General features: G+C 39.4%; 1 protein-coding gene across 2 annotated transcripts in view; it reads right to left on the bottom strand.

Annotated features, from left to right (window-relative positions):
• The window catches only part of LOC126463103 (protein HID1), a 100,807-nt gene that overhangs the window by 19,248 nt on the left and 66,430 nt on the right, over positions 1–15,129 (bottom strand). For both annotated transcript variants that reach the window (XM_050096126.1, XM_050096127.1), the window contains exons 12-13: positions 13,855–14,088; positions 9,358–9,563 (exon numbers count right to left, since the gene is read on the bottom strand). In XM_050096126.1, the coding sequence (XP_049952083.1) occupies positions 9,358–9,563; positions 13,855–14,088 (440 nt within the window). The remainder of the gene's footprint in view (positions 1–9,357; positions 9,564–13,854; positions 14,089–15,129) is intronic.

Here is a 15,129-nt window from a genome sequence, read left to right as displayed (position 1 = left end):
AGGAAGAACACCATGTGGTGTGTGAAGTGTGTGATTGTGTGAAGTTTTGTTAGATGGGTGGGGTAGTCTTCCAAGGGTCAGCCCATGACCGACCAAAAAGGGATTTAACGTAAAGCCACAAGTGAGTCCAACTGGACCTGGACAGCAACTGCTTTCAATGTAGTATGAAAGGGAGTCCAGGAACTAACAAAGTCCTTGCGTCCTAACCTCCAAACAACACCAGAAGCTTCCAAAGGGCCAAGCTGGTTTTGATAAAGCACAAAATCTATGAAGGGTCGGTGAGTGAGTAGCAGTAAAAAGAGATTCCTTGAGAATGAATCCATTACAGTTCCAGTCAATAAGCATGGAGCAGATACCTAAACAGTAAGCGAATGGGCGAGAGGTCAAGGAGCACAGGGTACAGCAGGCTTCTGCAAGATCCACAACTGCAAGAGAGTGGGCTACCTAGTGGCACAAGGACTGTGTGTCCCATAGCTGACTTGTGATAGCAGGCCTCCAGCCTGAGAGACGATGGGGACAAGGGTCCCCAGACTGTGTCCCACCACTAGCAGGCACCAAAGAATCTGCAGGGGAGAGGGAAAGAAGAGGGGGCCAGGATTGGAGTGAGAAAGAGGGAGGAGGGGAAAGAACATAACAGAGGCAATGGTGGAACTCATCAACACAGAGTCAAGTTGGTCATATTTCTGATGAGCCTCAGTATAAGATAAATGATCAAGAGAGTTATACTCCTGGATCTTATTTTCCTTCTTGTAAGCTGGGCAGTCTGGTGAGTGTGGAGGCAGATAGTCATGACAAAACACACGTGTGGCACAACACAGCCGGCTCCCTCATGGAGTTGGTGTCCACATTCACCACAAAGATGGCCCACTGTACAGCAGTAAGACCTATTCCTGAAATGCAAGCACCGAAAACATCTCATGGGTGGCAGGACATACGATTTCACATCACACCGATAACATATAGGGTGTTACAAAATGGTACGGCCAAACTTTCAGAAAACATTCCTCACACACAAATAAAGAAAAGATGTTATGTGGAGATGTGTCCGGAAATGCTTAATGTCCATGTTAGAGCTCATTTTAGTTTCGTCAGTATGTACTGTACTTCCTCGATTCACCGCCAGTTGGCCCAATTAAAGGAAGGTAATGTTGACTTCGGTGCTTGTGTTGACATGCGACTCATTGCTCTGCAGTACTAGCATCAAGCACATCAGTACGTAGCATCAACTGGTTAGTGTTCATCACGAACGTGGTTTTGCAGTCAGTGCAATGTTTACAAATGCAGAGTTGGCAGATGCCCATTTGATGTATGGATTAGCACGGGGCAATAGCCGTGGTGCGGTACGTTTGTATCGAGACAGATTTCCAGAACGAAGGTGTTCCGACAGGAAGACGTTCGAAGCAACTGATCAGCGTCTTAGGGAGCACGGAACATTCCAGCCTATGACTCGCGACTGGGGAAGACCTAGAACGACGAGGACACCTGCAATGGATGAGGCAATTCTTCGTGCAGTTGACGATAACCCTAATGTCAGCGTCAGAGAAGTTGCTGCTGTACAAGGTAACGTTGACCACGTCACTGTATGGAGAGTGCTACAGGAGAACCAGCTGTTTCCGTACCATGTACAGCATGTGCAGGCACTATCAGCAGCTGATTGGCCTCCACGGGTACACTTCTGCAAATGGTTCATCCGACAATGTGTCAATTCTCATTCAAGTGCAAATGTTCTCTTTACGGATGAGGCTTCATTCCGACGTGATCAATTTGTAAATTTTCACAATTAACATGTGTGGGCAGACGAGAATCCGCACGCAATTGTGCAATCACGTCATCAACACAGATTTTCTGTGAACATTTGGGCAGGCATTGTTGGTGATCTCCTGATTGGGCCCCATGTTCTTCCACCTACGCCCAATCGAGCACGTTATCATGATTTCATACGGGATACTCTACCTGTGCTGCTAGAACATGTGCCTTTACAAGTACGACATAACATGTGGTTCATGCACGATGGAGCTCCTGCACATTTCAGTCGAAGTGTTCGTACGCTTCTCAACAACAGATTCGGTGACTGATGGATTGGTAGAGGCAGACCAATTCCTTGGCCTCCATGCTCTCTTGACCTCAACCCTCTTGACTTTCATTTACGGGGGCATTTGAAAGCTCTTGTCTACACAACCCCGGTACCAAATGTAGAGACTCTTCGTGCTCGTATTGTGGATGGCTGTGATACAATACGCCATTCTCCAGGGCTGCATCAGCGCATGAGGGATTCCATGCGACAGAGGGTGGATGCATGTATCCTCGCTAACAGAGGACATTTTGAACATTTCCTGTAACAAGGTGTTTGAAGTCATGCTGGTACGTTCTGTTGCTGTGTGTTTCCATTCCATGATTAATGTGATTTGAAGAGAAGGAATAAAATGAGCTCTAACATGGAAAGTAAGTGTTTCCGGACACATGTCCACATAACATATTTTCTTTTTTTGTGTGTGAGGACTGTTTCCTGAAAGTTTGGCTGTACCTTTTTGTAACACCCTGTATAACCTTGACTTTCTTGGAGAGGGTATCTCTCAAAATCCAGAATAATGGTGCCAGTATCAGTGCGACTGTCCTTATGACATTTATGAACACGCTGAACAAAATGAATGCCCCACTGTTCCAGTTTTGCCTGGAGTTCCTCATCTGTTTGAAGGATAAGGGCCCTATGAAAAATGACCCCCTGAACCATACTCCAAGACTGCAGATGAGTAATGGACACCGAGACATCGCCAAGATGGTCCCAAGCACAAAGGGCTGCAGACTGGGTGGCACAAGTAGTTTCAATCAACAGTGTACCCAACACATCTTACTGTGAGACTCCACTTTACCAAACTTGTCTTCAATCTTTTCCACTAAAAATAACAGCTTTTTGGAAGAGATTATGTCCCCATCCTCCCCAGTGCCGACAAGATAGCGAGGAAAGTGTTTCTCCCCAAGCGGGCGAGCCTGGCCCTTCTCCCGGGGTGTAGCCAGGGAAGGGAAAGCCGCAGGGTCATAAGAAGCAGCTTTCAATGATCCATTACTATCCGAAGAGAGAGCTGTAGAAGAATGGCCAGTTTTTTGGAGTTCGCTATGTATCATAAAAAGGGCCATCACAGATGTTGGAAAGAAAAATAGATACAAAGAAGGTACCTGTGAAGAAACCATGAGTAACAGAAGAAATACTTCAGTTGAATGATGAAAGGAGGAAACGCAAAAATGTTCTGGAAAACTCAAGAATACAGAAATACAAGTCACTGAGGAATAAAATAAATATTAAGTGCAGGGAAGCTAAGATGAAATGGCTACCTGAAAAATGTGAAGAAATCGAAAAAGAAATGATTGTCGGAAGGACAGACTCGACATACAGGGAAATCGAAACAACCTTTGGTGACATCAAAAACAAAGGTAGTAACATTAAGAGTGCAATGGGAATTCCACTATTAAATGAGGAGGAGAGGATTGGTGGAAAGAGTACATTGAAGGCCTCTATGAGGGGGAAAATTTGTCTGATGTGCTAGAAGAAGAAGCGGGGGTTGATTTAGAAGATAAGGGGATCCAGTATTAGAATCCGAATTTAAAAGAGTTTTGGAGGAGTAACAATCAAATAAGGCAGAAGGAATACATAAAATTCCATCAGAATTTCGATAATCATTGGGGAAAGTGGCAACACAGTGACTATTCACATTGGTGTGTAGAACGTACAGTCTGGCAACACACCATCTACTTCTGGAAAAATATCCACACAATTCCGAAGACTGCAAGAGCTGACAAGTGCGAGAATTATCACACAATCGGCTTAATAGCTCATGCATCCAAGTTGCTGACAACAATAATATACAGAAGAATGGAAAAGAAAATTTAGGATGTGCTACATGACGATCAGTTCGGGTTTAGAAAAGGCACCTGGGAGGCAACTCTAACATTGTGGTTGATAACGGAAGCAAGACTAAAGAAAAATCAAGACACGCCCATAGGATATGTCGATCTGGAAAAAGTGTTCGACAAAGTAAAATGGAGTAAGATGTTAAAAATTCTGAGAAAAATAGGGGTAAGCTATAGGGAGAGATGGGTAACACACAATATGTACAGGAGCTAAGAGGGAATAATAAAAGTGGGTAACCAAGAACGAAGTGCTTGGATTAAAAATGGTGTAAGAAAGGAATGTAGTCTTTCACTCCTACTGTTCAATCTGTACATTGAAGAAGCAATGATGGAAATAAATGAATAGTTCAAGAGTGGAATTAAAATTCAAGGTGACAGGATATCAATGATACATTTCACTGATGACATTGCTATCCTGAGTGAAAGTGAAGAACAATTACATGATCTCCTGATGGAATGAACAATCTAATGACTACAGAATATGGATTGAGAGTAAATCAAAAGAAGACAAAAGTAATGAGAAGTATCAGAAATGAGAACAGTGAGAAACTTAACATCAGGATTGATGGTCATGAAGTAGATGAAGTTAAGGAATTCTGCACCATGGCAGTAAAATAACCAATGACGGACAGAGCAAGGACGACTTCAAAAGCAGACTAGGAATGGAAAAAAAGTCATTCCTGGTCAAGAGAAGTCTACTAGTATCAAACATAGGCCTTAATTTGAGGAAGAAATTTCTGAGAATGTATATCTGGAGTACAGCATTGTATGGTAGTGAAGCATGGACTGTGTGAAAACCGGAACAAAAGAGAATCGAAGCACTTGAGAAATGGTGCACAAACGAATGTTGGAAAATTAGGTGGACTGATAAGGTCAGGAATGAGGAGGCTCTGTGCAGAATCGGAAAGGAATATATAGGAAACAATGGTAAGGAGAAGGGACAGGATGATAAGACAGGACCAGCGAATGACTTCCATGGTACTAGAGACGGCTGCACAGGGGCAAAAATTGTAGAGGAAGACAGAGATTGGAATACGTCCAACAAGTAATTCACGACATAGGTTGCAAGTACTACTCTAAAATGAAGAGGTCGGCACAGGAGAGGAATTCATGATGGGCCAAATCAAACAAGTTAGAAGCTTGATGATCCCCCCCTCAAAAAAAACACCATCCAGCCACAGCAAGGGGCATCTGGCACTGTGGCCGTTGTCAGGAGCTCCGATGTTCCAGAAAGACAAGCAACCACTCCTAAGCATACATGGGAAGGCAACAACTCAGGTGTCAGGCGTGTCATCCTTGTGTTGCCGTTGGGCTTAGCCAGTTGGTTACATAACAGCCCCATCACACTGACTGGCTCCATGTGCTGGTTGACCTAGCAGAGCAAAGGGGGGCTCAAACAGGGAAGGAACAGGGGAAGGAAGGGACAAGGAATGCAGAAATCAGATGGATAGGCAGGTTGACATAAGTAACAACAGCGAAAGAGGGGACAGAGAGGAAGGAGTGAGGTTGGGGAGGGGGGCATGGGGGAAGAAATGTAACACGGGAAGCAAAAATGGGCTGCAATAACTTGGGGCCCCATGTGTGCCATGCACAAACTCACGAAAGAACCGTGAGGCCCAGAGAGGGTGGGGGTGGGGGTGGGGGTGGGGGGAGGTGTTCACAGTTGATTTCAACAAAATCATTCCAACAGTGTATATTATCTCTCTAAAACAATCTCTGATACCTGCTGTCTCATGTTGGATTGATTATCCAGCTATTTTCAGCAATCATTGCTTCACTATAGGGAAAGAAATTGTGACCGAAATTATTGTTTAAGTCAATATAGACAAAATGGAGGGGTGTGGAAGAGGCAGAGCAGGACAGAAAAGAAGACAGAAAAATGCAAGGAGGAGGAACATGGTTACATTGTGTGTGTACTGACATGAAACTATGTTCGTTACTAAAAGTCTTTCACTAGTATTTTAGAAGAGAGCCCCAACAGAAACAGCAACAACAACTGAACCATTCTGCATTTGAGATAGTTCAGACACCACATAAAAATTGCATAGTCAGCCAATTAAAAAAAAAAAAATACACTCGTTTAAGATGGCAAACTCATCATAAATGCCAGTTGTTATAAAAGGTGTCATGCATAAATTTAACCAGTTGCATGTTACATATATCATTTTGAAATGGGACTACCTTCCCATCCCTACATGAAATTCCTTCCTCATGTCAACATTCTCTGAAGAGGTCATTTTAGCTTATATCTTTAACTTTCTGGACTTTATACTGTTATGTCAATATCCAGTTCCAGTAGTAAACAGCCCTTTAAAATAACACAACAAATGGGTTTATTATCTCAGATTAAATTTCACATTAATATGCTGTCAGATTTATATGGGGAATGAGCCATTTCTTTACAAACCATATTTGAAATTTCATGATATGAACTATGTAGTCATGTTGCACCACATATTCTAGAGAATTTACCTCTCCCCTAGTTCTGAAAACTACAATGTTTATTCATTATCATCATTTAAAATGATAGCTCTACTTGAAACTGAACCAAAATACTGTTAGTAATATTTTAGTGAAAGTAGCTTGTTTATAATTAACTAAATGTAATTTAAATTATTGTACTGTAAATTCATTGAAATTATATACGAAATTAAGTAAACTTTTCCAAATTGAATATCAAAACATATAGGGCAATATGTGGGCCATTTTTTGATGTAAGTAACTAAAATTATTTCATAACTTATTTGTTATTTTGTAAATCTTACATGCAATTACATACTTGATCATTTAGTTTTATATAAAAGGAAGTTGTGCATGAGCCACAAAGTCAGGCTGCATTATTGTCTTTCGGAAGCTGTCAGATGGCCAATGTATATTACACCAATGTACTTGATAATCAGTCACAACATATGACAAGAAAAGTGATATACATAGCGTTTTATTTAAAACGTAGTACAACAGTGAAGCAGAATTCTGGGACTTTCTGAAGCAACAAAGTTATTCTCTGAACTTTCATTAACTCTGAAATTTTCTAGTTTTCACTTGTCTTTATACTTGTGAATGGTTGAGGCCCAAACTATTAAATTGCTCCGATGGTATGATTGAGTATTCATTATTACCACTATCTAACTATAGTCAGAACATGAGAAACTGTATATTCTTTTCTCTCAGCATCAATGGTAATTAAAATGCTTCCCTCCTCTCACATTTAAGGGTGGCATTTTAATTTGAACAACACAGAGTAGTGGTGAAATTGCATTTGAGAATATACACAAATAATAATTAAGTTTAGCAGTATCAAGGATACACATTGTTTTACACTCTGCATGCTACAAGTATCCAAATAAAAATTTGTCTGTGGAGATGTCAGGAAGAAAAATGTTCTGTTTGCTTCAGATCCAACTTAGCTACCTGTCATAGATTTTTCATCAATAAGGTGATAACTTTTCCTTGCACCATAATGCAATCATATTTGTGCCAAAGTGATCCTCAAAGGACAGTAATAAAGACAAATTATTCATGCAAAAGTGTGATGGGTTATTAATGACAAAGTTTATAAGAAAATATTAGGATAAACAACCATCTTATTAGTGCTCAGGTACGTAGTTCCAATGTCTCATAAAGTGTTTATTTACAAATCTGTCAAAAGTTGCAGTATATATCTTTAGTGACTAGTTTCAAACCTTATGGGTCCAGTTTCAAGCCCGGCGTACTGACACTGCACTGAAAGTGCCTGATCTTAATAATGAACTCCAGTGTTTATTGTTAAGTTTAGGCAATTTCAGTGCAGCCTCAGTGGGCCAGGATTGAAAATGAACCTGTACGGTTTGGAACTAGTTGCCAAATATAAATAGTGCAACTGTAGAAAGATTCGTTAATAATCACTTTATGAAATTTAATAAAGTTCTGGTTCTCTGTCAACAAAATTTTTGAAACAAAAAATAGTTCAGATGTTCCTGAATACTGTGCACTTAGTGTAAAGCCAAGCTGTGAAATAAGTAACTAATCATTGTAAAATGGTCCAAAAGCCCCAGTTCATGCAACAGCTTATTGTAAAAATGTAACTTAAATAAATGTTGACTCAAAGTGATAAATCAATATGAAAGGATAATAAGATATATTGCAAATATTCATACAGAAACACTGCCCACGGGTGTTATTACTAACTGAACATGGACTAAATTTTAGAAAAGTAATTTATGAGGCAACTTAATAGCAAGAAATTGTTGCAGGCAATGCCATAAAGGTGGTGATATGGCTATTTGTATAAGTTAACATACAGCAATTAAAAAACTTCCTGTCTTTAACGATACACAAAAAAGGTCAATTGAAATCCTGGGTGTTCTGTTCCACAGTAATGATTTTAAGTTAGTAAAGCATAAGTGACTGAGGTACATAGTCCAACAAATGCTGATTTAATGTGCTCCAAGGATAGATATAATAGTGTAGTTGACTGGGCTGGCCCTGAGCACCTTTCCACATTTGGTGACTTCAACATAGATGCAAATTTCAATAGAAAAGAGTAAATGACATATGCCCTAGTAGAACAGATTATATTATAACCAGCAAAAATGTTACAATTCATATAAAGTTATGTAGTGTGGTGCAACACATCACTTCGGTAAAGCAATGTTTTATGTAATGTCAACTTAACCGAAGAATGATGATCACGACAGGTGAAAGTATTTTTATTAGTTAAGTAGATTACAACTGTAAGCTGTTTGGAAGCTTTTGTTATTGCTTATGCATGTAAACTGGTATGCACAGACACTGTGCATCTTCAAGGTGGGACAACAGTAGCAGTTTACTATGCACTGTGGTACCTGATGGCTTGGGAGTTAGTCCATGCTGCGGTGTCCTGACTTGGAAGGTGGAGAGTGCTACTGAATAAAAAGCATGCCATGACAATGAAAATGATGTCACAAAATGCAAGAAAGAGTCTCGTGATCTGTCAGAATTTGAGGAACTGTCATTTGTTGCTGTCTGATAGGGTTCATGCAATGTTATGTAGAATGTCCAAACTGTAATTGTATATGTAATGCTCCTTTACATCCACAAATTGTAATGGAAGACACAGTACAGATATTCTTAGAAAAAATACTTTCTTTTATTTAGTATAGATGAATATCATTAAAGTACCACCTTTAGTAAGATATTTGAAAGTATTACCCTGTCCCACATTAGTGCCTTTTTCTCACAAAACAAACTGCTAGTAGATTCTTAGCATCGTTTTAAAAAAGAAATAGACATGACTGCAGTAATTACACAGTTCTTCCATGAAGCCTACTATCTGTTGGACCACAGGATGCAGATTGCAGGCATATTTTTACACCTGACAAAAGCTTTCAATTCAATAAACAATACTATAAACAGTAAACTACATATCTGGGATCAATCCATGCATTTTCCAAGTATTAAGTACTAAATCAAGTTAAATGAGAACAAACTAACCACACTTTTTGGTCGTGGTGGCTGCTCCTCACCATCTACCTGTCTCACACTATCAGTGGTGCCTCCCTGCTGGCTAGCTGGCTGAGACCCTGCAGTCTGCAGAGGCTCATTTGGCATAATCCCATTAACAGCTGCTGCAGCACTTAAGTCACACAGTTGTTGTACTGATGGGTGAGCGGATTCTTTCTCAGTCATTTTATCAATACCTAAGTGAGAGACAAAGTGGTTAGACAGTTAAAATATTTGTTCAATCAACATTCCTGATGTATGCCTCTGATTTAAATAAGCACAGATCATGTAGAAGCTGAAGAGCAGTATGGCAAGTACAATGAGACCTTAGGTTCAATCCGGTGCCCCCCCCCCCCCCTCCCTCTCTCTCTCTCTCTCTCTCTCTCTCTCTCTCTCTCTCTCTCTCTCTCTCAATGATCATTAGAGATAGGCACACATGAAGATGCACCAGACATTTTCATTTTAAACATCTCTGGATAAATTAAATATATTTCATCACCTGTTTCCTCCGTGACTAACAATAATGCATTTTTAGTTTGTAGTTTCCTGTCAGCTCTGCAAAATTGTCATATCACTGACTGTCTAATCAAGAACATTTCAACTAATGAGGCATCATAGTCACATTTAACAAATATGTCTATCTCAGTAACTGAAAGGGCTGAAACACACATTGGTCATTGTTTTATGAGTTGTGCTGGGGGTTTGTGAAGATGAATATACATTATCATTATTTGGAGCGCATAGGGACTGAAAAAATTTGCATTTTGAGATAAATGAGGAAGAGGTGAGAATTTTGCACCGAAATGTGAAATTACTTAATAAACACTGTTTCATAACGAGTTGTATGAGCTATTTATCAGAGCTAGTTTGAAATAGTTATGTTTTTGCATACAACATCAAAAATGTAAGTAGTTACTGGCATTGCACATCATCTAGCAAACCATAATTTGGAAAGAAAATGTGCCCAAGAACCTACTAGCAAAATGTAGTGTACAAACACAATGATGCACCAATGCGCTCTGTGATTTCGCGCCATGCCAATGTGGACAGTTGAATGGTCTGTTTAAGATTCACATTGTGTAATGCAACATAGTACTCAGCCATGGAACCTAGCATTTTATAAGAAAGAAACACATGTGTTTGCCTTTTAGCTAAAGCTAAAAAAATAGTATAATGTGGGCAGTTTTAATGTGACAAATTAGATGGCAGATGTTTTGAACTGTAGCTGCATCAAATACCTCTAGAGGTCACACCTGAGCTACATCGTTAACAATATTTTGCTAAACGCAACAAGCAACTGCGTGGTAGCCGCATGTGAATGCTTTGTGTAATGCATTGCTTGTTGTTTTCTTTCTTTTCTTCTTCTTCTTCTTCTTTTTTTGTTGTTGAAATAAGTGAAGTGACTAATCCTGGTCCACCAAGGATTTTGATTACAACACTTACAACAGCAGCAGAGATTGGCAATCCCTGTGATAATGTGTCCGGTCTGCTGCAGGCTGCTGCCCAGCGAAACAGAGATGGAGTCTGCACTGCTCCTTCCTCTGTGGTGGTCAAAATTATAGTCTGTTTACACTCACCAGCATCTGCCATTACAGCCTATAGTGCCTGCCCTCTGAGATATATGATTGGAAAATAAAATCTGTAACATTTTTTTGGCAGCACTGAATTTCTTCCCCTAATGTTAAAAACAAGTTACCATATGTTCGATTCTACTTCTATGCTAGTGCCTTGTCAGTTCTATCTGTAGTGTTGTCAAGCTTGGGTCGTATGGCTATGAATGCCCACGAAAAGTTGAAATGAGTAGTCTGCAGATTTATTAATCTTCAAATTGGAGGGGGGGGGGGGGGGGGGGACAATGTACAGAGAAAAACTTCATATCAGAGTGGCATTCACTTAACTGGTGGGAAAATACTGCTGATTTTCAATGGAACAATCAGTTTTGAAAGCTTAAATGCTGCAGACAAATGAAGAAAACAAAGTCCATTTAAGTTTTTGCAAAAGCAAACATTCCAGTCAAGAAGTTCGCAATCAGCACTTTTTTGACAGTCAGTTTCAAAGAACTGATAATTTGTTTGTCTTTGCTCATGTAGTGTGACAACCTTTTAAATTTGTGTGTCTAATCATTTATGAACAAAGAAAGTAGATGGAATTTCGACAAAAATAGACACGAATTTTGCAAAAAAAGAGATGCTACATTTTCCAGTCCCTAGTAATGTATCAAAAGATATTTAGTGTGAAACAGTTAAATGTCTCCCCTTATTATGTGAAAATGAGTGCATCACTATGATAGCTGTAGTTTATTTGACATTTCGTTGTGTCTTTCAGCATCAACATCAACAATATTTGAATATTAAGTTAGGTAGAACAGTTAACAGGTTGCTGGATGGACATTGGGACGGACTGTGATTTATGTTCCTGTGGTTACTGTGATCCAAGTTTACATCGTACATATAAATCGCTTCACAATAAAAAAAAAGGGGGGGGGGGGGGCACGATGAGGATTTTTATATTTCAAATTGCAGTTTTCATATTTCAAATTGGAGTTTTTACGTCAGCCTTTGAACTTGTGATCAAAGACTGGTACAAACACTATGATTTCAAGCATCTGTCATCATGGCACAGTAGAATTTCATCTCTAGTATTTCATTTTTATGTCATTATTTGTGATCTATAATTAAAAACACAGATTAAAAAGGAGAACTAACAATACATCAAACCAACCACCTGCTTCTGGTGCCATGAGCTCTGTTGTTAAGCTGCTTACTCACTGCCCAGACTCCACCCAGACTGTTTAGTCTAGTTGTTGACGCATGGCTATTAATAGCTAAATTCGACTCCTGGTGTCAACTGCGCACTTTGATGCTCACTTTTCTCAACATCTTACTTGGAAGTTCAGTGTACTGAGAAGCCAAGAAAATCTGAGAGATCATGTGATATCCTCTATGGTGAGATGATGATCCACAAAATAAACATGTGGGATAAGCTCTGCCAAGAGAAATGTTGATTTTTCAGTACGATGACCTTCCTAAAAAGGCATCAAAAACAAATGAGTACCAAAGAATGTACCTGGTTCCAGGAGTCGAACTGTGCTATAAACAGTGGCACAATGCCAGTAATACTTAACTGTGCAGATAAGAGTATATGCAGCGACTATGCATAAGAGCTCAACTTGCAATGCCTGAACAAGATGACTGGATCAGTTGTCATTATACTGTGCATAAAATGGAATCAATAACTCAACTGTACACATGAAAGCACACCATTAACATTGAAAAAGAGTGGTAACCTATGAAATAGTATTGTTTAGAAATTAATATTTCCATAATATGAGGGTTGGAACTTAAATAGTGGCAACTATTTATTCACAACCGATACAAACGAGTTACATGTTTGCACCTGTTACTGTCCTTCAAAGTGGTCACCAGCATTGTTCAAATGGCTCTGAGCACTATGCGACTTAACATCTGAGGTCATCAGTCCACTACCAGCATTGTGTAGGACCCATTGGCAGTGATGTGGAAGGCATAGTATACCATTAGCAGAGCCTGTTCTGTTGATGGTGCGAATGGAGCGGTCTACTGCCTGTCGAATCTCTGGAACAGTTCTGAAGCGAATGCCACAAAGTAGTTCCTTTATCTTTGGAATCAAATCAAAGTCACAAGGATTTAAGTCTTATCACTGTTCATTTTTGGAGCATCTCCTGTGACCAGCTTTGTGAAAGAACCGGTGACACTTTCTGCACAACCCAGCCATCATTTTGCACAACAATACGCGGGTGCATACAGCGCAAGCTGTGGCTGCTCTGTTCGGTCAATGGGACTGGGAAGTACTGTACCATCCACCATACTCCCCGGACTTAAGTCCTTGTGACTTTTATTTGATTCCGAAGATGAAGGAACTACTTTATGGCATTCGCTTCAGAACTGTTCGAGAGATTCGACAGGCAGCAGAATGCTCCATTCGCACCACCAACAGAACAGGCTCTGCTAACACTATACTATGCCTTCCACATCGCTGACAGCAGGTTCAACACAATGCTGGTGACTACTTTGAAGGACAGCAACAGGTGCAAACATGTAAACTCTTTTGTATTGGTTGTGAACAAATAGTTGCCACTATTTAAGTTCCAACCATTGTATAAGTTTTTTGTAAATTCCTAACTCACAAAAAGTTTTTCAATTATTCATTTTAGCTTACTTTGTAACAACTTTCCAGATTTTTTTCCCTTTTAATTATGGTGCAATCAAGATGCTGAAAAAATTAATTACTTTAATCATGCCTCCTTTGAGCCTTCCTACAAAAGAAGAAAAGATCTGAGAGCTTGAAATCATCACTTTTGGTTGTATCACACTTAATAACTCTTTTTAGTGGCAAACTATGGTGTACTTTCAAGAAATAGGCGTGTTACTGCTCCAACGCATATGCTTTTGCAGGTAATGCAATTCTTTATGTATTTTATATGTGTTGAATTTATTTTCTAAAATTTACCTGGTGTGTCTGGAAGCGTTGCCTTAAGTGTTCCAGGTTCAGCAGGCAATGCTGGATGCGATCCCTCCATACTAGGAAGGTCCTTTACATTCTCGGCAGATGACGTGCTCGGTAGGTGACGGCGAGTTCTTTTACTGAGGGACTTTGAAATAGTCCCATAATCTGATGGAAGATTGGCCAATGCATGGAAAACTTGCCTCTTGCGAATAATTGTGTACACAAGATTGGAGTTCCCTGAAAATTTCAAATAGATCACGCATACATTAAAAATAAAATCTCAAAAGAGAAATGCAAAGGCTCAATATAGATTTAATACTAGTTATTGAAGTGAAATGGAAAGAGTATGACTTTTAGTCAGATTAATATAAGTTAATATCAATATCAGAAGAACAATGTGTACCTGGAATAGGATTTGTTATGAATACAAAAATAAGGTAAGGAGTGAGTTGCTGTGAACAGTTACATGAATGAATTACTCTCATCAGAATCAAAAGCAATCCAGCAGCAACAACAGTTTAGGTATATATGCTAATGTCAAAAGCAGATAGTGAAGAGAGAGAGAATATGAGGGCACTGAATGGATAACTCAGTATGGAAAGGGAGACAAAATTCTAATAATCGTGGTGGTTAGAACAACATAGAAGACAGAGTTATGGATGAATATGGGTGTGGTATAGGAATGAGAGTGGAGTAAGACTGCTTGAGTTCTGCAATAAATTTCAGCTAGTAATCACAAATACACTGTTCTAGAATAACAAGAGCTATATTTTGAAAAGACCTGGAGACATGGGAAGATACCAGATGTGTTACAACATTGTGAGACAGAGACTCTGAAATTAGATATTGGATGGTAACAGGAAGCAGGTTCAGATTCAGATCGCAATTCACTGATGATAATGTATAATGTATAAGGAATTTGGATACAGAGGTAGGGATGAATGTTTCAAGTTTTCCCAGGTTGTAGACAATGTTATAATGAAAATCACATCTGCTAATTTTGTAACCTGGTGCACCAACATTTCACCAAGGCTGTCTCAACTTGAAGTATATGCTCCTGTCATACAGATCTTTACATTTGCACTGACAAAATCAGTGTACATATCACATCACACCAAATCCATTGCATTAGTAGATCTTCCTGTCCCCACCTTTCATGACATACATTTACATGTTTGTTAGGTTTGTCTATCTTACAATAGTATCAAACGCACTCATGATAAAATCAATTCGGGTTCTTGTAGTGTACTATCTCAAACTAATATATTTACCATCCAC

The sequence above is a fragment of the Schistocerca serialis genome, chromosome 1, assembly GCF_023864345.2.
Source record: "Schistocerca serialis cubense isolate TAMUIC-IGC-003099 chromosome 1, iqSchSeri2.2, whole genome shotgun sequence".
NCBI classification, from domain to species: Eukaryota; Metazoa; Arthropoda; class Insecta; order Orthoptera; family Acrididae; genus Schistocerca; species Schistocerca serialis.
Note: the sequence above shows the minus strand (reverse complement) of the source record. Positions and strands in the feature narration are given on the sequence as shown.